Source organism: Coregonus lavaretus (genome assembly GCF_964263955.1).
Source record: "Coregonus lavaretus genome assembly, chromosome: 23".
Classification (NCBI taxonomy): Eukaryota; Metazoa; Chordata; class Actinopteri; order Salmoniformes; family Salmonidae; genus Coregonus; species Coregonus lavaretus.
The window spans coordinates 8646076-8670913 of NC_140010.1; the positions used below are offsets into that span (position 1 = coordinate 8646076).

Sequence of the window (24838 nt, forward strand, 5' to 3'; positions counted from 1 at the left end):
GGAAGTTGATGCGTCTCATCTCAACGGGGTCTGTGGGGTGGTGGGCCATCATCTCAGCATTACCCAGAAGGCTCTTGGTGCCTGGCTCAGAGTCCTTCCTCTTACTGCTCAGGGACCAGGGAGACGGAAACAACGGGGGGGGGGGGGGGGGGGGGGGGGGGCACCAGACAAGAGACACACCAGAGAGAGTAGAGAGGTTAGAGTTCATGAATGTCTAACAGTATTCATCACAATCTATTTGCTCAATGAACACAAGTTACACATTTATTATACTGCATCATTTCTATAAATTGCTGCACTGCCAATTAGGCATTAGAATTTGCACCGCACCATCTGTCCTTTGAGATCAAGACATGTCACTAATACAATAAGACAACTAATTAGTATGGCCGACACTCACCTGTCTGGCTTGCTGCTTCCGAAACAGGAGCAAGTGAGGGAATGAATAATGAAAGGAGGAGAGGAGACGGACAGAGGGAGTGACAGAGAGAAAAATCAATATGATACATTTGTATTCAAAATGGCCGGCTTTCTGTGGCTGACACATCTCTTCGGCTGGGTCAGGCTAGCAGTCATTCCTTACAATGCTGGATATTGTATCTTTGCCTGTTATGCAGTATACTGTGTAAGCTGAGGTAGCTACATTTCAATGGTTATAGTGGGCTAGCACCGTATGTGCTGAGCATGCTAGCATGTTAGTTAGTTATAGCATGTTAATATGTTAGCTAGTTATAACATTAGCATGAAGGTCTCCCGAGTGGCGCAGTGGTCTAAGGCACTGCATCGCAGTGCTAACTGTGCCACTAGAGATCCTGGTTCGTATCCAGGCTCTGTCGCAGCCGGCCGCGACCGGGAGACTCATGGGCGTCGCACAATTGGCCCAGCGTCGTCCAGGGTAGGGGAGGGAATGGCCGGCAGGGATGTAGCTCAGTTGATAGAGCATGGCGTTTGCAACGTCAGGGTTGTGGGTTCGATTCCCACGGGGGGCCAGTATAAAAAAATATGTATTCACTAACTGTAAGTCGCTCTGGATAAGAGCGTCTGCTAAATGACTAAAATGTAAATGTAAATGTAAGGTGGTTATACCATGTTAGCATGTTAGCTACTTGTAGCATGTTAGCTAGTTATAATATTAGCATGTAAGCTGGTTATAGCGTGTTAGCATGTTAGCTACTTATAGCATGTTAGCTATTTATAACATTATCATGTAAGCTTATTATAGTGTGTTAGCTATAAAATCCCTGTGTAAGTTCAGTGCTCCCTCCCCGGGTCTCACTCACTTCTTGTAGAGCAGGATGGCGATGACGATGCAGATGATGAAGACTACAGCCAGGACGGGTCCCACCACCCAGATCAGACCATCCCCCGCATCCAGCGGCTGGGGGTCAGAGTCCGGAGCGATCACTGGGTCTGTGTACGGACTGTCCGCATACATCTTCTACAATACACAAACACAGAGCACAGTAAGGGCTAGCCAGGGGAAATTAACCTTATTTTCATTATACAGTTGTTGACTGATATGTATTTTATTGTCTTATTGCAACGTCTCTTGAGAATGAGAGAAAAGACTACGTGAGAGGGATACACACTGTCCTACAATACATAAACTCTTAGAAAAAAGGGTTCCAAAAGGGTTCTTCGGCTGTCCCCTAGGATTCTACATGGAACCCAATAGGGTTCTACCTGGTACCAAAAAGGGTTCTTCAAAGGGTTCTCCTATGGGGAGAGCCAAAGAACCCTTTTAGGTTCTAGATAGCACCTTTTTTTCTAAGAGTGTATACACAATCACACAAAAAGAAACATAATTGGATTGGCCCGTACCACTGTTGTGCCATTGAGTTCCGCCAGGATGAAGAACACATACTCCTGTCCCGGTTCTAGAGCGCGGTTCTCGAAGCCTCCGTAGTCCAGCTGGTCCCCCAGAGTGAAAAAGGCGGGCAGAGTAGCAGGGGTGAAGAGGGCCGAGATGTAGGCTCTGCGCAAGTCTGCCTGTTTCTGCTGTCTCTGACTGCTGTCCTTCAACAACTGGGAGACAGAGAGATGGAGAGAGTGGGAGACAGAGAGATGGAGCGAGAGGGAGACAGAGAGATGGAGAGAGGGAGATAGAGAGGGAGACGGAGAGATGGAGAGAGAAGTGGAGAGAGAGGGAAACAGAGAGATGAAGAGAGGGAGACAAAGAGATGAGAGAGTGGGAGGGAGAGAGATGGAGAGAGAGGGAGGGAGAGAGATTGAGAGAGAGAGTGGGAGGGAGAGAGAGGGAGGGAGAGAGATGGAGAGAGAGAGAGAGACAGAGAGAGAGAGAGAGAGAGAGAGAGAGAGAGAGAGAGAGAGAGGAGGAGGGAGGGAGAGAGAGAGAGAGAGAGAGAGAGAGGGAGGGGGAGGGAGGGAGAGAGATGGGGAGAGAGGGAGAGAGAGAGGGAGGGAGAGAGAGAAGGAGAGAGAGGGAGGGAGAGAGAGGGAGAAATAGAGAGAGGGAGACAGAGAGGAGAGAGAGGGAGACATAGAGAGAGGGAGAGAGAGATGGAGAGATGGAGAGAGAGGGAGAGAGGGAGAGAGGGAGAGAGAGAGAGAGAGAGAGAGAGAGAGAGAGAGAGAGAGAGAGAGAGAGAGAGAGAGAGAGAGAGAGAGAGAGAGAGAGAGAGAGAGAGAGAGAGAGAGAGAGAGAGAGAGAGAGAGAGAGAGAGAGAGAGAGAGAGAAATTGAAATTGAATTTGAAATTGAAATTGAGAGAAAGAGAGAGAGGGGATGTTACTGATGCGTTTTTTTATGTAAACATTAAGAAACCACATGAGAAAATCTAAAAGAGCAAAGGTTCTGGCGGCTGGTAGCTTAGTGGTTAAGAGCGTTGTGCCAGTAACCGAAAGGTCGCTGGTTCTAATCCCCAAGCCGACTAGGTGAAAAATCTGTCGATGTGGCCTTGAGCAAGGCACTTAACCCTAATTGCTCCTGTAAGTCGCTCTGGATAAGAGCGTCTGCTAAATGACTAAAATGTAAAATGTTCTCAGAGAGAGGACCAGCCAGTTCATGTGTTCCCAGATGCCTTAGCTCTCACCTCTTCCAGGTCCATCTCGTCTGGGCTCTTGAGATGTCTAATGACCCCCCTCGCCCTCCTCAGAGGAACTACCACCACATACAGGTTCCTACAGGACAGAGGAACAACCAGATTGTCATGGCATTTAATTACAACTTTTCTGTGGCAGTTTACTACTGTATAACGCATTAATGTTGTTGGAATGCAACCGTATGCCCATTAAAATAATCAGAAAGCAACCCTGTGGCTAGCCCTTACTTGACAGGGCTGCGGTTCTCCAGCGAGGGCAGGATGATGGTGATGGTGGTCTCCGTGTCACGGGTGTGGTCAATCTCCGGACGGCGGATGGCAATTGGTGGAGAGGTCTTGGCGTAGATGCGGTGCCTCAGCCCGCCCATGTTGCCCTCAGCAGAGGTGATCTTGAAGTCATAGTCGGTATCTGGCTGCAGGTTGGGGATCACTGCTTTCCTCAGCCTGGCATCCACCTCCATCTTCTGGCGGTTATACTCCACCTGGAAGGAATAGGTTAGGGGAGGGTATTTCTTACGGTTAAGATCACATATATACACACATAATAAGATGGTGCCGTACTGTATGGTCGCCATTTTGCGAGCTCCTACCCAACTTTGCTATTTTGTGATTCTTTAGCCGTTTATTTTTACTTTATTTTCCCTAAATGTATCCGCTATTATTTCTTACAACCGACAATAACTCTTGAACATCAGATCGGCAGTTACTTACCCCAATTCCAGCTTCTACTTCAACTTCGACTCATCTGCCCTGGGCTCTTTCTGTAATTCTGACCCAATTTTCGAGGTATGCAAGAGGAAACGCCGGCATTACAGAGGCAAAAGAGGGGGAGTCCTGGCGAGATTAAGGCGAAGGGAAAACCTGCCACCTCTTCCCTCCATTCTACTGGCTAATGTACAGTCACTTGATAATAAGATGGATGACATCCGATTGTGGATTTGCTACCAACAGGACTCTCTTGACTACAATATTCTCTGCTTTTCCGAAACATGGCTTTTGGACAAGATACACCCAATGGCTATCCAACGAGCTAACCACCTCCGTCACCGGCTACATTAGGAAATGCATCGGCGACGTTGTCCCCACCATAAACGTTCGCTGCTTCCCCAATCAAAAGCCCTGGATGAACAACCCTGAGGCTACGGCTGAGGACAAGAACAAGTACAAGAGGTCCCGCCACAAAATCCGCAGAGTCATCAAACGTGCAAAAGGACAATATAGGAATAAGGTGGAATCATATTACACAGGCTACGACGCCCGCCACGTGGCAGGGGCTACAGTCCATTACGGATTACAAAGGAAGACCCAGCCATGATCTATCCATGATGCCTATCTACCAGACGAACTCAATGCATTTTATGCACGCTTCGACAATAACAAACCATGCCGTGCGTGAGGGCCTCCACCGACCGAGAGGACTCAGTGATCTCGCTTTCCGAGGCTGACATGAGTAAGGTCTTTAGTCAGGTCAACACTCGCAAGGCTGCAGGGCCGGACGGTATTCCGGGCCGCGTTCTCAGAGCACGCCCCCATCCACATCGACAGGGCTGCAGTGGAACAGGTTGAGAGCTTCAAGTTCCTCGGTGTCCAAATCACTAAGGACTTAAAATGGTCCACACATTTCAGAGCACTCCCCCTCAGGAGGTTGAAAAGGTTTGGCATGGGCCCTCAAATCCTCAAAGTTCTACAGCTGCACCATTGAAAGCATATTGACTGTCTGCATCACTGCTTGGTATGGCAACAGCACCACCCTCGATCGCATGGTGCTACAGAGGGTGGTGCGGACAGCCCAGTACATCACTCGGGCCGAGCTCCCTGCCATCCATGACCTCTATATCAGGCCCGGAAAATCGTTAAAGACTCCAGCCACCCAAGCCATAGACTGTTGTCACTGCTTCCACACAGCAAGCAGTCCCGGTGCATCAAGTCTGACAGTAACAGGCTCCTGAACAGCTCCCCAAGCCATAAGACTGCTAAATAGCTAACAAAATGGATACACAGACTCTAAGTTGATCCTTGTATTTTATTTGTATTTTTGCACTTTCTCTATGCACACTCACAGGACTCTATACATTCACGCACACTGGCACTCCAACACCCACACTCCAACACACACACTCATACACACACTCACTTCATTTGCTCCCACACACATAACATGCACACACATTTATACTGACTCTACACACAAACACACACACACACTGCTGCTACACAGTTTATCATATATCCTGATGCCTAGTCACCTTACTCTTATACATATCTACCTCTATCACTCCAGTATCCCTGCACATTGTACATATATTGGAACTGACCCTGTATATAAATTATTTCTACTGTTCTTATTTCTTTTTTATTTCTCGTGTGTTTTTTTATTTTGAATACTACATTGATATTGATTATTGCATTGTTGGGTTTAGAGCTTGCTAGAAAGGCATTTCACTTTACTTGTGCAATTGACATTAAAACTTGAAACGTATGCATATACACACACAGGTGTTTACACACTCACACATACACACTCACACACACACACACACACACACACACACACACACACACACACACACACACACACACACACACACACACACACACGCACACACACACACACACACGCACGCACGCACGCACACACACACACACGCACAAACACACACACGCACAAACACACACACGCACGCACTCACACACACAAACACTCACAGTGAAATGGTAGGGGTAGGGGCTCTCAGGGAACTCCCAGGTCAGGAGAACACTCGTCTTGGTCGCCAGGTTCACTGAGAAGTTCCTCGGGACATCTGATTGGAAGACGGAAAACAGAAAAATGGTCAGTGGAGGTATAGACCACCCCATTCACATGTCTCGTCTGTCCTTAACCATTTGTGGAGAAGCTACCAACCCATTCTAGTGGGTTCTATAACAAAGGATCCTAATTCCTAAAATAAGATGAAGAAGAATTATACAGTGATGTCATTCATCTCAAGATTCTTCAGGAAGTATGTATATGGACACTGGGTATCAAATAAGAGTAGATAAGAATAGAAGAGATAGGAACAGTTGGCTCCTTTGTGCCCTGTACTTCCTCCTCTTTATGATGACATAATCTGTGTAATCCTACTTTATCTCGTTCTAGCCTAATTTGCTCCGGTAGATTTCCGGAACAGAACACACACAATATGTAACTGCCAAACAACTCTCTTCTCAAGGAGTTATTGGGTCGCTGTGAAGGGCATGAAGGGATGTTAGACAGACATAACAGTCCTGTAAGATACATGTAGACACAGTCAAAGCAGGGTCATCTTTAGACTGCACTGTGCCATTCAACCTCTCCACTCCTCCGCTTCCACCCTGTAGAACTGTTAGTGGGTGTCTGTGTGAGTGATGGAGGGTAGGAGCAGGTCTTTAGACTCATCTGATCTGGTGGTAGTGGGAACTGCAGATGAAGGATTGGAGGAAGAGCAGCAGGAGGTGAAGATGTGGATTGATTGATCAGAGTGAAGAGTGGAGGGAGAGCAACAGAACTGAAGAATGTGTGTAGTTAGTGGTTAAGTGCCTATTGGGCAGTGTACAGGCTACAAAACACGTTAACAGCATGTCAACAAAGGTTGGAACAGGTTAGGTTTATCCAAAAGGAGTTAAAAGCTTACCTTTAGCAACAAACCATGTGTATTAAACTAAAGCCTCGTTCAGTCAGCCAAGGAGCCCAGACTCAACACTTACCTCACAGTTCACGACCTGTCTGGCTTTTCTACTGACTTTTACCTACGGGTGTGTGAGAGTGTTCTCCATAACGACATAGGTCAACCCCTGGCATTACGTCTGTGAGTGTGTATGTTCGCTCCCTGGCCGAAAACGCCACCGCAGTGTCCAGAGTTGCATTCTTCAGCCCAAACTGTAGTGGCTTACCATAAAAAACTATGGAGAAAATACATCACATAAAATGTTAACATGGAAATAGCAGTTCTATCATTCAGCTTACAGTAGCAGCCAATGTGTGGCGTTCAATGTAGGCCTACATTCCATGAGACTTTAGAAAAAAAACATGCAGTGCTTAACATTATCCTGCTTATCCACTTGTCCTTCAGACAAGGAGGTGACTGATTTCTTAAAAGTGTTGTTTGATGCAAGAAACCACTTTACAAAACAAAATGCATTATTATTCCCCATACCATTATTACAGAGAATCAGACAAATTATGCTACCCTCTGCCTATTGGCTTCTTAGCTTATTCAAGCCTGTCTCAAAATACAACACTGCCCCTTTAAGCTCTTTACCTGACTCACTTTTCAAAGATGGCTAGAAATGTTCACGTTTTGCGCTCTTGTAGGAAGCAATCACTCTCACATTTCTGACTGTAAATTAGCTATAACTGGGCTAATAACTCACTAACTAGCAAAGAATATGAACAAATGTGCACACGTGGCTACATGCAGCTCTCTCTCGCTTTGATCTCAAAACAAGCACATAATAATCACGACCGCTCATGCTGTAAAACAGTCCAGTTCAAAGTTAATGGCACAAATCCATATATGGCAATGATGTATTTGCATATAGGCCTACTGCAGCTCTGATTGGTTATGGAGCACCGGTCTGAGTCGTGCCTGTCAATGCAATAGAATCCTACTCCGATGCACTCTGCCTACAACAAAATATCTTGCATAGTTAATTTTGCATACTAAGTCTTGCATAGTTCGTTTTGTTTAGGTCTGTTGCATTGAAAGTGGCTAATATTGCGTTGATTCGATCACAATTCCCACAGTAAAGGGAAACGTTGATAGTGTTAACTAAAGGGGAAAACTCTAGAAAGTTGAGTGAAGTTCAATCTTGTGCTTGGCCTGATATTGCTTCTGGTCTGGCAGTCCCGGGGGAGCGGCATGCCTGTATATGCGCGTAGCTTAGAGGGAACATTGGTGGGAGGTGATGCATACTGCAAAGACTCAGTGAGATACATTATTTGCTTCACTTTAGCTGAACAATAACCTGCAGAGGTGTAATAGCTGGCAAATATGTATGTTATCTTTGTAAGTACATATGTACATGACTGTTGAGAAGATATTCAAATGAAATAATTTTTTACGAAAAATGTAAGTAAGAAAAATAAGAAGGTGATGACCTCACCTGGCTGTTGTCCAATAGCAGGTCTTTGATTCTGGGAAGGCTGCGTGATGAGCCACTCTCCACACAAGCATAGTGCACCTGGTAACCACGGATCTGACCTTGGCGTTGCCTTGGCAACACAGATCGCCAGGTGACCCTAACGGCAGTGGAGTTAAAGGGCTGGACCTCCACCTGCCGAGGGGCCGCACCCGGGACTGAGGAACACACACATACACACAATGTCTAATTTCTCAATCAATACATCGATCAGCAAAACTAATACTTCAGCCATTCAAACATTCTCATCTCAAGCTTGTTTGATATCTCTCTGACACACACACACACACACTCATCATCGTTGTCCGTGTGGCAGAGCAGCGCCGGGCTCTCTGGTCTCTGGATAAGAGCGTCTGCTAAATGACTAAAATGTAATGTAAATGTAGTGAAGGCTGCCAGGCTAACGCGGTACCAGGTCCACTTTTCTAGCCCCTCCACCACTGCCTGCCCCTGCTCTGGGGGAATTGGAGGCCAACGTCTTCAACACAGAAGACAACGTCTTCAACACAGAAGACAAGGGCTTCAACACAGAAGACAAGGGCTTCAACACAGAAGACAGGGTTTCAACACAGAAGACAACGTCTTCAACACAGAAGACAAGGGCTTCAACACAGAAGACGAGGGCTTCAACACAGAAGACAACGGCTTCAACACAGAAGACAAGTGCTTCAACACAGAAGACAAGTTCTTCAACACAGAAGACAAGGGCTTCAACACAGAAGACAAGGGCTTCAACACAGAAGACAAGGGCTTCAACACAGAAGACAACGTCTTCAACACAGAATACAAGGGCTTCAACACAGAAGACAACCTCTTCAACACAGAAGACAAGGGCTTCAACACAGAAGACAACGGCTTCAACACAGAAGACAATGTCTTCAACACAGAAGACAAGGTCTTCAACACAGAAGACAAGGGCTTCAACACAGAAGAAAAGGGCTTCAACACAGAAGACAAGGGTTTCAACACAGAAGACAACGTCCTCAACACAGAAGACGAGGGCTTCAACACAGAAGACAACCACTTCAACACAGAAGACAAGGGCTTCAACACAGAAGACAAGGGCTTCAATACAGAAGAGAACGTCTTCAACACAGAAGACAACGTCTTCAACACAAAAGACAAGGGCTTCAACACATAAGACAAGGGCTTCAACACAGAAGACAAGGGCTTCAACACAGAAGACAAGGGCTTCAACACAGAAGACATCGGCTTCAACACAGAAGACAACGTCTTCAACACAGAAGACAAGGGCTTCAACACAGAAGACAAGGGCTTCAACACAGAAGACAACGGCTTCAACACAGAAGACGAGGGCTTCAACACAGAAGACGAGGGCTTCAACACAGAAGACAACGGCTTCAACACAGAAGACAACGGCTTAAACACAGAAGACAAAGCTTTATGGAGGAAGAAGGGAATTAATCATGTTAGCTAGGTAATGAGATAAAGGACAACTTAATTACTGCCCAGGAGGATGTGTAACTGATACCAGATGATTGGCTTTCACCTGTCTGCTCTGACCAATGGCAGCACAGTGATTTATGACTGGGAAGAGGGCACTTAAGACATCCTCTACAGGCTGAGATACACAGCTCTGCTTAGTTTTGCTTGGCTGGATAAGAACAGAGCTATACTGTAGATCAGGAATGGACAACTGCCTGCGGATACATTTCCAAAGACAAAAGAAACCCAGTAGAAACAAATATATATATACTGTATATACAAAAAGTTCTCTCTCCACTGTCAAGAGGGGGGCCTCTAAAATGTTTTGCTTGCAACTCAAAATGTAATACATTTCAACTCTATATCTGACATGGTACAGGTGTCTTTTGTTTAAGCCCATAACCATGTGTGTGAGGTGTATCCTTTTTTTCAAAGTAGATTTGTTTAAGACGACCAATAATCACTCTGTGTGACTCTGATTTAACCCACCACAGTAAAAGGTTAAACTGCCCAATCTAATTCCTTAAAATTGGGTTTAGGGATTGGATATTTCAAATATCATATAGCAGGATTTGAGGAAGCTGAAACTAAAACCAAAACCAAATACTTTCATGAACGTTGACCTCATGCAATTTCAAAGGAACTAGTAGATAGAATGAGAGAAAAGGCATTGGACAGAGGGACAGATGAACAGCAAGGATAAGAGACACAACCAGGCACTGTCTGAGATGCGTACCTGTCCTTCCTACCCATAGACATCACATAGCACCTTCTTACCATGCAACAACCACCATTCATCCAAAATGAGGTAAAGATACAGTATGTGCAGGAATATGTTCATCATTCATGGATTTGTGAGTCTGACAGTCTGACACTTCAACTGCACAGTACCAGTACCAGTGGCCTGGGGGATCAATCACGATGTGCACCCAAGCCTAGCGATAGCACGCTAACCGTGCTAAGCTAACTGTGAAAATGCATTCTGCTCCATGAACTGAAATTCTTATCTGCCACATTCAGTCACTCCCCAGCCTGCCACCCAAGTGTTTAGGTCAAGCATGACAAGGGGCATCCAGATAGCCAAATAACATGTTAAAAGTTACCGAAAGTTTCTGTTGGTGAATGTACAGGTAACTGCCAAAATAAAGGAAACACCAACCTAAAGCGTCTTAATAGAGCGTTGGGCCACCACGATCCAGAAAAGCTTCAATGCACCTTGGTATAGGTTCTACAATTGTTTGGAACTATTAGATGAATGCGACACCATTATTCCACGAGAAATTCCATAATTTGGTGTTTTGTTGATGATGGTGGAAAACGCTATCTCAAGCGCCGCTCCAGAATCTCCCATAAGTGTTCAGTTGGATTGCGCTCTGGTGACTGAGACGGCCATGGCATATGGTTTAAATCGTTTTCATGCTCATCAAACCATTCAGTGACCACCCATTCCCTTTGGATGGGGGCATTGTCATCCTATGGGGGCATAGGCATGGTAGCCAAAATAGTGTCTACAATAATGGCCTGCCCAGCATTTCTATACATGAGCCTAACCATGATGGGATGTTAATTGCTTAATTAACTCAGGATTCATACCTGTGTGGAAGCACCTGCTTTCAATATACTTTGTATCCCTCATTTACTCAAGTGTTTCCTTTATTTACCTGTAAGTCCTATGTCAATTTTTTCCAGGTAAAAATATTAAAAAGTAATACTGTACCTTTACGGCAGTCCCCGCTGGATAAAAGCCTATTAGTTTGATTTGGTCTTAGACTCCAACTGACCAGCACATACCTCAAATAAAGCCTTGAAAATAATTGAATCCTGATGACATTTGACCTGTGACAGTGAGCTTCTTGAACTGGAGAAAAAGGGCACTTTGACCCACTTTGAAGTAAAGGAACCTGTGAAGGACTGAAGAAAGTGAAACAAGATGGAAAAACAGAAAACAGCGTCCTTATCCGATCCGTATATCCAGGACTTTTCACTGTGTGAGAAAACGGTGAAAGTAAAAATAAACTGTTGGTGGGCTGGACATCAGGGACACTCTAAATACAGAGAAGATGGATGCAGGGATGGATGGATGAGTGAACAAGAGAAATGAATAGATGAGTGGACAAGATAGATGAGTGTGTAGACGACTCCCAGGGATCAGTGAGCTGTGAGGGATACAAGTACAGTACACTGTAACGTTACACAGTGTGTGTTTGCAGCTGTGACAGAGGGAAACGTACTGGCTTGTGCTGTCCTCTGGACCAGCTCGTTGGTAAAGGCTCCGATGCCTTTGTTTGAAATGGCAGCCAGGGAGAAGGAGTACTCCGTGTTAGCCCTCAGACCCTCCACTGTGTACGACGCCCTGGGCCCAAACGTCAACTTCTCCTGTTAGAGACGGAGAGAGCATTAATAAAAGAAAGAAAGAAAGAAAGAAAGAAAGAAAGAAAGAAAGAAAGAAAGAAAGAAAGAAAGAAAGAAAGAAAGAAAGAAAGAAAGAAAGAAAGAAAGAAAGAAAGAAAGAAAGAAAGAAAGAAAGAAAGAAAGAAAGAAAGAGAACTGGGTATCTCTGGATTATCTGATAAATGGATGTAATCATCTTAATGAAATCTACTTAGTATGGAAGAAGAAGTCTTACCAGGCTGCCGAACTTGACAGGTTTGTAGAGCAGTTCGTAGTTGACGATGCCCTCCTTGATGTAGGACGGTTCCCAGGTCAGCTCTATACTGGTGTCCGTCACCTTGCCCACTTTGAACTTCCCTGGCTGCCCTGGAACTACAGGGGATGGAAGAGGAGACAGGACAAAAGTTAGACCTCACCTCTCCAGCATCCAGTCAGTTAGTAGCTTCTAGACTGTTCTATTCATCCTTTATTTAAACAGACAATTCCCATCTCAGCCCTGTAGTTCTACACAAGATTTGTGTTACTGACCTTAAACATACTGAAGGACTTTGACATGAACCGGGTCAGAAAAGGACACAAACCCACAGACACACATGGACGCACAACCACACACACACACACACACACACACACACACACACACACACACACTCACACACTCACACACTCACACTCACTCACTCACTCACTCACTCACTCACTCACTCACTCACTCACTCACTCACTCACTCACTCACTCACTCACTCACTCACTCACTCACTCACTCACTCACACACACACACACACACACACACACACACACACACACACACACACACACACACACACACACACTGACCTCCGGGCAGCACTTTGACATGGACAGGGTCAGAGAAGGGTCCGTCTCCCACAGATGTAAAGGCCAGGACTCTGACAGTGTATGTCTCAGAGGGTACCAGGCTCTGGATGGTGGTGATGGTGCTGTCCTGAACATTATGGATTTGCCATAGACTCATGGGCTGAGATGGGTCCATGGTGTAGTACACACGGTAACCTTTCACCTGGAGGGAGGGACGGAGGAACGGAATCAGGGGGGAGCCACAGAGAGAGAGAGAGAGACAGACGATGGTGAGAAATTCCTTTCTGTTGTTTTCTATAATTAACCTCTCATTGTCTGGTCCTATAGACTTGTTTGAGTTTGGAAGCTATTACATATTGTGACGTTAATGCCCAGAACAAATTATACTGGACTGGACCTATATGTCGTTGAGCTAGATAATCATTGTATTCACTTCGAGGTTGAAATATCATTACCGTTATCCTTAAATAACTGAATTACCTTTATAATGACCCTTTCTTTACCTAAAGCCTAATCACTATAGTCCATGATTAAAACTGTAATATGTTTGTTATTTATATGATCTATTTATGATGCACTGCCCCCGCCCCCACGCCTTGTTGTTATTACTGTTGTTTACGTTGACTCCATTATGATAGCCTGGTTACCCATCCACATTGCTTCTCCACGATGATCGTAGTCCTCTGTAGCTCAATTGGTAGAGCATGGCGCTTGTAACGCCAGGGTAGTGGGTTCGATCCCCGGGACCACCCATACGTAAAAATGTATGCACACATGACTGTAAGTCGCTTTGGATAAAAGCGTCTGCTAAATGGCATATTATTATATATTATTATGATCGATAGAGCAGCGGAAATAAATTCAGGGTGAGTCGTCAGGCAACTATTAAGTATCTTATTATGTTTAGACTGCCTAGGGACAACAGAGGAAAATTAGATGTTTATCTAACTAACTCAGTTACTATTGCGCCTCAGTGTTGTCTCTGTCAGAGACGTTGATCATTGTGCATTATCCCTGTTTTGGCCACTTATTCTTATAATAACATTCTAATTAATACATTCATACATTTACAGATTAATAACATAATACATTATAAATAAATAAAGTAGTACATTAGTACATGTCTCCTGAGTGGCGCAGTGGTCTAAGGCACTGCATCGCAGTGCTAACTGTGCCACTAGAGATCCTGGTTCGAATCCAGGCTCTGTCGCAGCCGGCCGCGACCGGGAGACTCATGGGCGGCGCACAATTGGCCCAGCGTCGTCCAGGGTAGGGGAGGGAATGGCCGGCAGGGATGTAGCTCAGTTGATAGAGCATGGCGTTTGCAACGCCAGGGTTGTGGGTTCGATTCCCACGGGGGGCCAGTATAAAAAAAATATATGTATTCACTAATTGTAAGTCGCTCTGGATAAGAGCGTCTGCTAAATAACTAAAATGTAATGTAAATGTACATTATTATTAATACATTATTAAAGGCCCAGTGCAGTCAAAGAACAGATTTTCCTGTGTTTTATATATATTTCCACACTATGAGGTTGGAATAATACTGTGAAATTGTGAAAATGATGATAATGCCCTTTTAGTGTAAGAGCTGTTTGAAAAGACTGTCTGAAATGTCAGCCTGTTTTGCTGGGATGGGGTTTTGGCCTGCCTGGTGACATCACCTCTCTGCCAATAACAGCTAGTTTTCAGTTTTACCCTCCCCACTCCCAGACAGTCCTAGCAAAAATCTTGCTTGAAAAATTGCTCTTTGTTAAGAAGCTATTTTTGTTTATGTTTTTATTTTTTTATTTTTGAAAACAATCACAGTAAGGTACTTCATTGTTAATCAGAAATGATTTGATATTGAGATAAAAATGGCATTGGACCTTTAACAAAACAACTGATTAAATAAATCAACACTGACCTGTCCGTTGGGCTCCTCCGGTTCCTCCCAGCGAACCATGACAGTGTTCTTGGAGATGATCCTGGCCTGGACGTTCCTGGGTGGGCTAGCCGGAGCCTGCTCCCCTGTCCTGGCCTCCACCCGGGTGGACGAGGGTCCCTGGCCAATGCTGTTGAAGGCCGACACCCTGATCTCATACTTTGTGTTGGGGTAGAGCCCTCCAATGCTGTACCTTGTGGTGGTGATACTGTCCACCGTCTCGTACTTGCTGTCTGGCGCCTTGGCCCGGTACTGGATGATGTAATAGGACACCGGGTCGGGGTTACCGGAGTCCCAGGTGATGGTGACACTGGTGGGAGTCGTCTCTGTGACGATGGGGGTACCGGGAGGCTTGGGAAGAGCTATGGCGGGAGAAGGAGATATTTTCTTAACTGTCCTTAATGTCTTAAGGCAGACAGGGAGAAAAGTGTCCCTTACTCTTGGCGGACACCTGCGAGATCATAGATGGCCCTTACTCTCTAATACAGTGGTATTCAAAGTCGTGTATTGAGTACATTTATTTATTGGTTTATTTTGATGAGAGATGAAAATGCAATGAATTTAAGGTTATTTGTTACTCTAAAAATCGTAATGTACCTACAGTGGGGAAAAAAAGTATTTAGTCAGCCACCAATTGTGCATGTTCTCCCACTTAAAAAGATGAGAGAGGCCTGTAATTTTCATCATAGGTACACGTCAACTATGACAGACAAAATGAGAAATAAAATTCCAGAAAATCACATAGTAGGATTTTTAATGAATTTATTTGCAAATTATGGTGGAAAATAAGTATTTGGTCAATAACAAAAGTTTCTCAATACTTTGTTATATACCCTTTGTTGGCAATGACACAGGTCAAACGTTTTCTGTAAGTCTTCACAAGGTTTTCACACACTGTTGCTGGTATTTTGGCCCATTCCTCCATGCAGATCTCCTCTAGAGCAGTGATGTTCGTTGCCCGGGCGGTGTGTTTGGGAACATTGTCATGCTGAAAGACCCAGCCACGTTTCATCTTCAATGCCCTTGCTGATGGAAGGAGGTTTTCACTCAAAATCTCACGATACATGGCCCCATTCATTCTTTCCTTTACACGGATCAGTCGTCCTGGTCCCTTTGCAGAAAAACAGCCCCAAAGCATGATGTTTCCACCCCCATGCTTCACAGTAGGTATGATGCAACTCAGCATTCTTTGTCTTCCAAACACGACAAGTTGAGTTTTTACCAAAAAGTTATATTTTGGTTTCATCTGACCATATGGCATTCTCCCAATCCTCTTCTGGATCATCCAAATGCACTCTAGCAAACTTCAGACAGGCCTGGACATGTACTGGCTTAAGCAGGGGGACACGTCACACTGCAGGATTTGAGTCCCTGGCGGCGTAGTGTGTTACTGATGGTAGGCTTTGTTACTTTGGTCCCAGCTCTCTGCAGGTCATTCACTAGGTCCCCCCGTGTGGTTCTGGGATTTTTGCTCACCGTTCTTGTGATCATTTTGACCCCATGGGGTGAGAACTTACGTGGAGCCCCAGATCGAGGGAGATTATCAGTGGTCTTGTATGTCTTCCATTTCCTAATAATTGCTCCCACAGTTGATTTCTTCAAACCAAGCTGCTTACCTATTGCAGATTCAGTCTTCCCAGCCTGGTGCAGGTCTACAATTTTGTTTCTGGTGTCCTTTGACAGCTCTTTGGTCTTGGCCATAGTGGAGTTTGGAGTGTGACTGTTTGAGGTTGTGGACAGGTGTCTTTTATACTGATAACAAGTTCAAACAGGTGCCATTAATACAGGTAATGAGTGGAGGACAGAGGAGCCTCTTAAAGAAGAAGTTACAGGTCTGTGAGAGCCAGAAATCTTGCTTGTTTGTAGGTGACCAAATACTTATTTTCCACCATCATTTGCAAATAAATTCATTAAAAATCCTACAATGTGATTTTCTGGATTTTTTTCCATCAATTTGTCTGTCATAGTTGACTTGTACCTATGATGAAAATTACAGGCCTCTCTCATCTTTTTAAGTGGGAGAACTTGCACAATTGGTGGCTGACTAAATACATTTTTCCCCACTGTATTTTAAGGTTGTGTCATTACATTTGGGGTGGGGTCGCAAAAAAATATTGGGAAGAAATGGGGTCCCCCACTGAAAAAGTTTGAATACCACTTCTCTAATAGATGTGTTTAATATGGCTGTTAGGGGCAGATATAGTTTAATAGAAGAGAAGGAAGCCAGAGAGGGGGAAACAGAGAGAGCACAGTTAGAAAGTGAAAGGATGTCCCTTACTCTTAACTGACACCTGTGCGGTGGCCTCTATAATCCCCAGACTACTCATGGCCACGCAGGTGTAGTTGGCCGACTCCCTGATACCGTTGAGCTCCAGAACGTTCCGTCCCACCGGCATCTCGTCCTCAGGTGTCAGGTCCTCACTACCCAGCATCCATTTGACGTAGGGCATGGGCGAACCCACCGCCACACAGGTGATGTTGACGCTGCCGCTGGGCATGATCTCATGGTTGGAGGGCAGGATGGAGAAACGAGGGGGCACGCGACGCACTGGGAGAGGAGGAGAGGCGGAAGACAGGGGGAGGATTGGGATAGGGGGATGAGGAGGGGGAGCGGGAGGGACAGAAAAGGGGGTGAGAGAGGGGAGGAGTAAGAAAGATAAAGAAAGAGAGAGAGAATGAGAGAGAGCGAAAGAGAGAGAGAGAGATTGGGGTAACAGAAAGGGTAGAATGAACTTCACTGCTTTTACAGAGGTTTTACAAAGGGATATTTCACGTTTAGTCAAAACCACATTGGTAGTTTTGAAAATACTAGCTAATGATAGCAGTTGAAATACACAGATCCTATGTTGAGAGACTGCTATCTCAAGCTACATTTCACCCTGCACATTAAACCTATTGTAAGTTTCTCACGTTTTAGCCACTCTGCAACAACCCATTGCATATTTTATAAGGACATCATTTGCTATTCTAGAATCATTACTGTAGATGCCCAGACTATAAAGTTTCCTCTTCCCTATAATAAAATACCTACAATACAAATATTGGCGCTCTGGCTGGGCTGCACAAAATACCATATGATTTTATTTTCTGATGAACTAAGATGAGCTCAAATAAAACCGATGTGAAGATCTAAATTACAGTTGAACTACCCCTGCAGCGAAGTTCAAAGCTACTGACTTGAAAACGAGAAACTTCACCAAAAACTTGAGTGAGAAACTTTAACGAGAAACTTCAATGAGATTTCTGTGCCTCTGGGGTGAGTTCTCCACTGCAGATTGGGGCCCTTTAGATACATGGTGCTGGCAGAGCCAATTGATAGAACCAGCTATCAGTCAGAAAACATGCACAGAGTGCTTCTGTTAACTGTAGTTGTTCTGAATCTACTAGCAATCTGTCAGATCTATCTTATATAATGGCACGTAGAGGGAAAGATGCATGGATGCATAGAGAGACAGAGCTCACGGGTCACTTGCATGCCTGGAAGACTTATAGAAGAAACTATAATCATGAAGAGACAGAGCGAAGAGAGAGAGAGAGAGAGAGAGAGAGAGAGAGAGAGAGAGAGAGTATTGTCTGGTTCCTCTTCCAGTCAATGTGGCAAATCACGGCCTCATTGTACAACCAGAATACCAGATGAACACAGCAATGTTGAAAATAAATAAAAGCGATGTAAATAAGGTTATGGAAGATATAATTAGGTGTCGTTGCAATTACAAGGTTCGCATTGAACACGTTAAATAAGGAAACATCAAGACATAAATCATGAGTCATGACAGAGAGAGATAATCGAAAGAGAGAGAAAGGGGTAGTATGCGCATGTTTTTAGCAATTTAAAATGATGCACATTTGTCTGTTGATCCTACACACCAGGGTACAGATGGAGTGCAGAATGCAGAAGAGAGAGAAAGAAGGGAGGGATATTAGAAGAGAGGGATGGGGACAGCAGGGATAAGAGGGAAGGGAGATGATAAGAAAGGGGGAAAGGAGAGAAGGGGAAAGAGGGGAAGAAAGGAGGGATGGGGGAAAGAGGGGAAGAAAGGAGGGATGGGGAAAGAGAAAACACATGGCGCTCTTGAAACTGCTGTTAGGTTCTCCAAAATCAGGCTTTTATTGGTGGATGTCGTAGGAATTGAAAAGTTGGTACTCCAAGGCTGCAACACAGAGGACTGAAGTAACAGTCAGACTGTCCGACAGACAGACAGACAGACAGACAGACAGACAGACAGACAGACAGACAGACAGACAGACAGACAGACAGACAGACAGACAGACAGACAGACAGACAGACAGACAGACAGACAGACAGACAGACAGACAGACAGACAGACAGACAGACAGACAGACAGACAGACAGACAGACAGACAGACAGACAGACAGACAGACAGACAGAAAGAAAGAAAGAAAGACCAACGACTATAGATGGACAGGAGTGGATGCAAGGGGAGGAAGGGCATATAGACAGACAGACACAGACAGTAGAAATATTGGCTAGTGTCAAGATTCGAAACAGTATCTGAATCAGGGGTTTGAATCATGTTTTTGACTCACGATACAGGAATCTCCACTCAGTCAGTAGGAGTAAATCAGGGGGAAAGAGTCTTCATAGAATCACTGGCCTCAGTCTTCCCCCAAATGATTCTCAGCTGATGCATTTAATGTAAAATAACAATGTTCAGATTCATTAATAAACTTCACCTAGCGTTTAAATATCTTCTCTAGGTTCCATGGATTTCACTGTATTCCTATTCTTCCTCAGATAGCACGCGAACAAACTATTCACCAAAACCAAATAAACAATTTGGCATCTTCAAGTGATTCAGTACAGTGCCTTGCAAAATTATTCATCCCCTTTGGCATTTTTCCTATTTTGTTGCATTACAACCTGTAATTTAAATTGATTTTTATTTGGATTTCATGTAATGGACATACACAAAATAGTCCAAATTGGTGAAGTGAAATAAAAAAAATTACTTGTTTCAAAAAATTCTAAATAATAAATAACGGAAAAGTGGTGCGTGCATATGTATTCACCCCCTTTGCTATGAAGCCCCTAAATAAGATATGGTGCAACCAATTACCTTCAGAAGTCACATAATTAGTTAAATAAAGTCCACCTGTGTGCAATCTAAGTGTCACATGATCTGTCACATGATCTCAGTATATATACACCTGTTCTGAAAGGCCCCAGAGTCTGCAACACCACTAAGCAAGGGGCACCACCAAGCAGGCGGCACTATGAAGACCAAGGAGCTCTCCAAACAGGTCAGGGACAAAGTTGTGGAGAAGTACAGATCAGGGTTGGGTTATAAAAAAATATCCGAAACTTTGAACATCCCACAGAGCACCATTAAATCCATTATAAAAAAATTGAAAGAATATGGCACCACAACAAACCTGCCAAGAGAGGGCCACCCACCAAAACTCACGGACCAGGCAAGGAGGGCAACAAAGAGACCAAAGATAACCCTGAAGGAGCTTCAAAGCTCCACAGCGGAGATTGGAGTATCTGTCCATAGGACCACTTTAAGCCGTACACTCCACAGAGCTGGGCTTTACGGAAGAGTGGCCAGAAAAAAGCCATTGCTTAAAGTAAAAAATAAGCAAACACGTTTGGTGTTCGCCAAAAGGCATGTGGGAGACTCCCCAAACATATGGAAGAAGGTACTCTGGTCAGATGAGACTAAAATTACCACATTAGAGGCTGCTGCTGCCTATTGAAATCACTGGCCACTTTAAGAAATTGAACACTAGTCACTTTAATAATGTTTACATATCTTGTACTACTCATCTCATATGTATATACTGCATTCTATTCTATAATATTCTACTGTATCTTAGTCCATGCCGCTCTGTCATTGCTTGTCCATATATGTATATATTCTTAAATCCCATTCCTTACTAGTTTTGTGTGTATTGGGTATATGTTGTGAAATTGTTAGATATTACTTGTTAGATCTTACTGCACTGTCGAAGATAGAAGCACAATCATTTCGCTACACCCGCTATGACATCTGCTAAACACGTGTATGTGACAAATACAATTTGATTTGATTTGATTTGAAATTGAGCTTTTAACAACAAGATAACTAATGTAAAACATACCGTGTCCATAATAAGTATATAGGTTATAGGTTGAGAGCTTTTGTGAAAGAGCACAGTTAGAAAGATATGGCATATAGAAGCAAACCGGATGGACATCATTAAAATGATCAGAGAGGTTGAGGGTAGAGGAAGTTCAGGAGTGAAAACAAACAAAATATAATTATTGTAAAATTGACTGTGTCCATAAAATGTATATAGTATGCATAAGCTGGAAGTAGAGGCCTAAGCGTTGTTGTTCACTAGTTTACTCCAATTAGGGAAGGGGTGGTGGGGTTGGAAAGTAATGAAGGGAAATATATTTTTGAAAAGGATATGTATATACAGTGAGGGAAAAAAGTATTTGATCCCCTGCTGATTTTGTAAGTTTGCCCACTGACAAAGACATGATCAGTCTATAATTTTAATGGTAGGTTTATTTGAACAGTGAGAGACAGAATAACAACAAAATAATCCAGAAAAATGTCAAAAATGTTATAAATTGATTTGCATTTTAATGAGGGAAATAAGTATTTGACCCCTCTGCAAAACATGGCAATCACAGAGGTCAGACGTTTCTTGTAGTTGGCCACCAGGTTTGCACACATCTCAGGAGGGATTTTGTTCCACTCCTCTTTGCAGATCTTCTCCAAGTCATTACGTTTTCGAGGCTGACGTTTGGCAACTCGAACCTTCAGCTCCCTCCACAGATTTTCTATGGGATTAAGGTCTGGAGACTGGCTAGGCCACTCCAGGACCTTAATGTGCTTCTTCTTGAACCACTCCTTTGTTGCCTTGGCCGTATGTTTTGGGTCATTGTCATGCTGGAATACCCATCCACGACCAATTTTCAATGCCCTGGCTGAGGGAAGGAGGTTCTCACCCAAGATTTGATGGTACATTTACATTTACATTTACGTCATTTAGCAGACGCTCTTATCCAGAGCGACTTACAAATAGGTGCATTCACCTTATAGCCAGTGGGATAACCACTTTACAATTTTTTTTTTTTTTTTTTTTTTTGTTGGGGGGGGGGGGGGTTGCATGGCCCCGTTCATCGTCCCTTTGATGCGGTGAAGTTGTCCTGTCCCCTTAGCAGAAAAACACCCCCAAAGCATAATGTTTCCACCTCCATGTTTGACGGTGGGGATGGTGTTCTTGGGGTCATAGGCAGCATTCCTCCTCCTCCAAACACGGCGAGTTGAGTTGATGCCAAAGAGCTCGATTTCGGTCTCATCTGACCACAACACTTTCACCCAGTTCTCCTCTGAATCATTCAGATGTTCATTGGCAAACTTCAGACGGGCCTGTATATGTGCTTTCTTGAGCAGGGGGACCTTGCGGGCGCTGCAGGATTTCAGTCCTTCACGGCGTAGTGTGTTACCAATTGTTTTCTTGGTGACTATGGTCCCAGCTCCCTTGAGATCATTGACAAGATCCTCCCGTGTAGTTCTGGGCTGATTCCTCACCGTTCTCATGATCATTGCAACTCCACGAGGTGAGATCTTGCATGGAGCCCCAGGCCGAGGGAGATTGACAGTTCTTTTGTGTTTCTTCCATTTGCGAATAATCGCACCAACTGTTGTCACCTTCTCACCAAGCTGCTTGGCGATGGTCTTGTAGCCCATTCCAGCCTTGTGTAGGTCTACAATCTTGTCCCTGACATCCTTGGAGAGCTCTTTGGTCTTGGCCATGGTGGAGAGTTTGGAATCTGATTGATTTGATTGCTTCTGTGGACAGGTGTCTTTTATACAGGTAACAAACTGAGATTAGGAGCACTCCCTTTAAGAGTGTGCTCCTAATCTCAGCTCGTTACCTGTATAAAAGACACCTGGGAGCCAGAAATCTTTCTGATTGAGAGGGAGTCAAATACTTATTTCCCTCATTAAAATGCAAATCAATTTATAACATTTTTGACATGCGTTTTTCTGGATTTTTTTGTTGTTATTCTGTCTCTCACTGTTCAAATAAACCTACCATTAAAATTATAGACTGATTATTTCTTTGTCAGTGGGCAAACGTACAAAATCAGCAGGGGATCAAATACTTTTGTCCCTCACTGTATATGTATGCATATGTATTTATATGTATGTATGTGTATATGTATGTATGCATATGTATTTATATGTATGTATGTGTATATGTATGTATGTGTATGTATGTATATGTGTATGTATGTATATGTGTGTATATATATATATATATATTAGGGCTGTCAAATGATTAAAATTTTTTATCAAATTAATCAGAATTTTCAGTGGATTAATCATGATTAATCACTATTTGCAATTACACCTGAATCCTAACCATTTTTTTTCTGAAATGCATACCAAAAGATAAATAAAGATATGATTTACTTGAGCCAAGACCTCTTTCCTTTTTTCTTTTTCGTTTTCATAGAGCTCGTGGATTTTCTTCATAACTGTGGCTCTTGACGGTGGCTTATAGAATGAGTCTTGAGACGCCACTTGCAAAACATCAAGGAAACCTGAGTCTTCTACAATGCTAATGGCTCTACAATCCTTTGCAATCCATTTTGCTATTGTGTGGGTCAAATTATCTGAGGTTGATTTTGTTAATTGCCTGCAAACATTCAGCGTGGTCTGGCGCAAACCACTTGCTGAATCTGACGGCCCAGCAAACGCATGTTTGGCGTTGACATGGTACTTCAAGCTTGAACAGCTCCGGTGAAATTGAAACTCCTTCTTACAAATCTTGCAAATAACCTTGTACTTGTTAACTGTACCATCATCATTCTTTTTATATTTGAATCCGTCAATAGGCCCACTTTGCTCACCTTGCTCCATCTCGCCTCTAGCTCCCAACCACTTTCCTGACCTGAATAATTTGTCACACTGCGCATGCGTGAAATGCGTTAAAAAAATTGACGTAATTAACAGCAAACAACTAATTAACGTCGTTAACGCGCTATTTTTGACAGCCCTAATATATATATATATATATATATATATATATATATACAAACCCCCCCAAAATCAATTTTAATTCCAGGTTGTAAGGCAACAAAATATGAAAAATGCCAAGGGGGGTGAATACTTTCGCAAGCCACTGTAGCTCAGTGGACATGATCCCACTCAACATAACAGTGCCATACATTTGGAGTGACCCTAGAATGCCAACAGATCCCCAGAATTTGACACTAAAGTTCAAGACAAAAAAACAACATTTAATTAACAGACAAAATCTAATTGAACTGTTATAAGAGACTGTTGGCAAATCAAAAGGCAGGCAGGCAGATTCTCTCCAGAGCACACAAGAGCCAGACAGAGACAGAGACAGAGTGACCAGATGAAAACCATGCTGCAGACATGAGCACCTACGCAGTACCATACAATTCAGCTCAATCTTTTATTTAAGTAAATACACTGCTCAAAAAAATTAAGGGAACACTAAAATAACACATCCTAGATCTGAATGAATGAAATAATCTTATTAAATACTTTTTTCTTTACATAGTTGAATGTGCTGACAACAAAATCACACAAAAATTATCAATGGAAATCAAATTTATCAACCCATGGAGGTCTGGATTTGGAGTCACCCTCAAAATTAAAGTGGAAAACCACACTACAGGCTGATCCAACTTTGATGTAATGTCCTTAAAACAAGTCAAAATGAGGCTCAGTAGTGTGTGTGGCCTCCACGTGCCTGTATGACCTCCCTACAATGCCTGGGCATGCTCCTGATGAGGTGGCGGATGGTCTCCTGAGGGATCTCCTCCCAGACCTGGACTAAAGCATCCGCCAACTCCTGGACAGTCTGTGGTGCAACGTGGCGTTGGTGGATGGAGCGAGACATGATGTCCCAGATGTGCTCAATTGGATTCAGGTCTGGGGAACGGGCGGGCCAGTCCATAGCATCAATGCCTTCCTCTTGCAGGAACTGCTGACACACTCCAGCCACATGAGGTCTAGCATTGT

General features: G+C 43.8%; 1 protein-coding gene across 1 annotated transcript in view; it reads right to left on the reverse strand.

Annotated features, from left to right (window-relative positions):
- LOC311098856 (receptor-type tyrosine-protein phosphatase S-like) overlaps nt 1-24838 on the reverse strand; it is a gene marked incomplete at both ends in the record, with an annotated part of 115535 nt that overhangs the window by 15603 nt on the left and 75094 nt on the right. The window contains 13 exon segments of the mRNA XM_084139421.1: nt 1-104; nt 401-415; nt 1281-1438; nt 1822-2025; nt 3053-3140; nt 3290-3543; nt 5768-5862; nt 11896-12040; nt 12291-12427; nt 12895-13096; nt 14801-15180; nt 17097-17366; nt 18663-18677. Of these exon segments, the coding sequence (XP_083995547.1) occupies nt 1-104; nt 401-415; nt 1281-1438; nt 1822-2025; nt 3053-3140; nt 3290-3543; nt 5768-5862; nt 11896-12040; nt 12291-12427; nt 12895-13096; nt 14801-15180; nt 17097-17366; nt 18663-18677 (2067 nt within the window).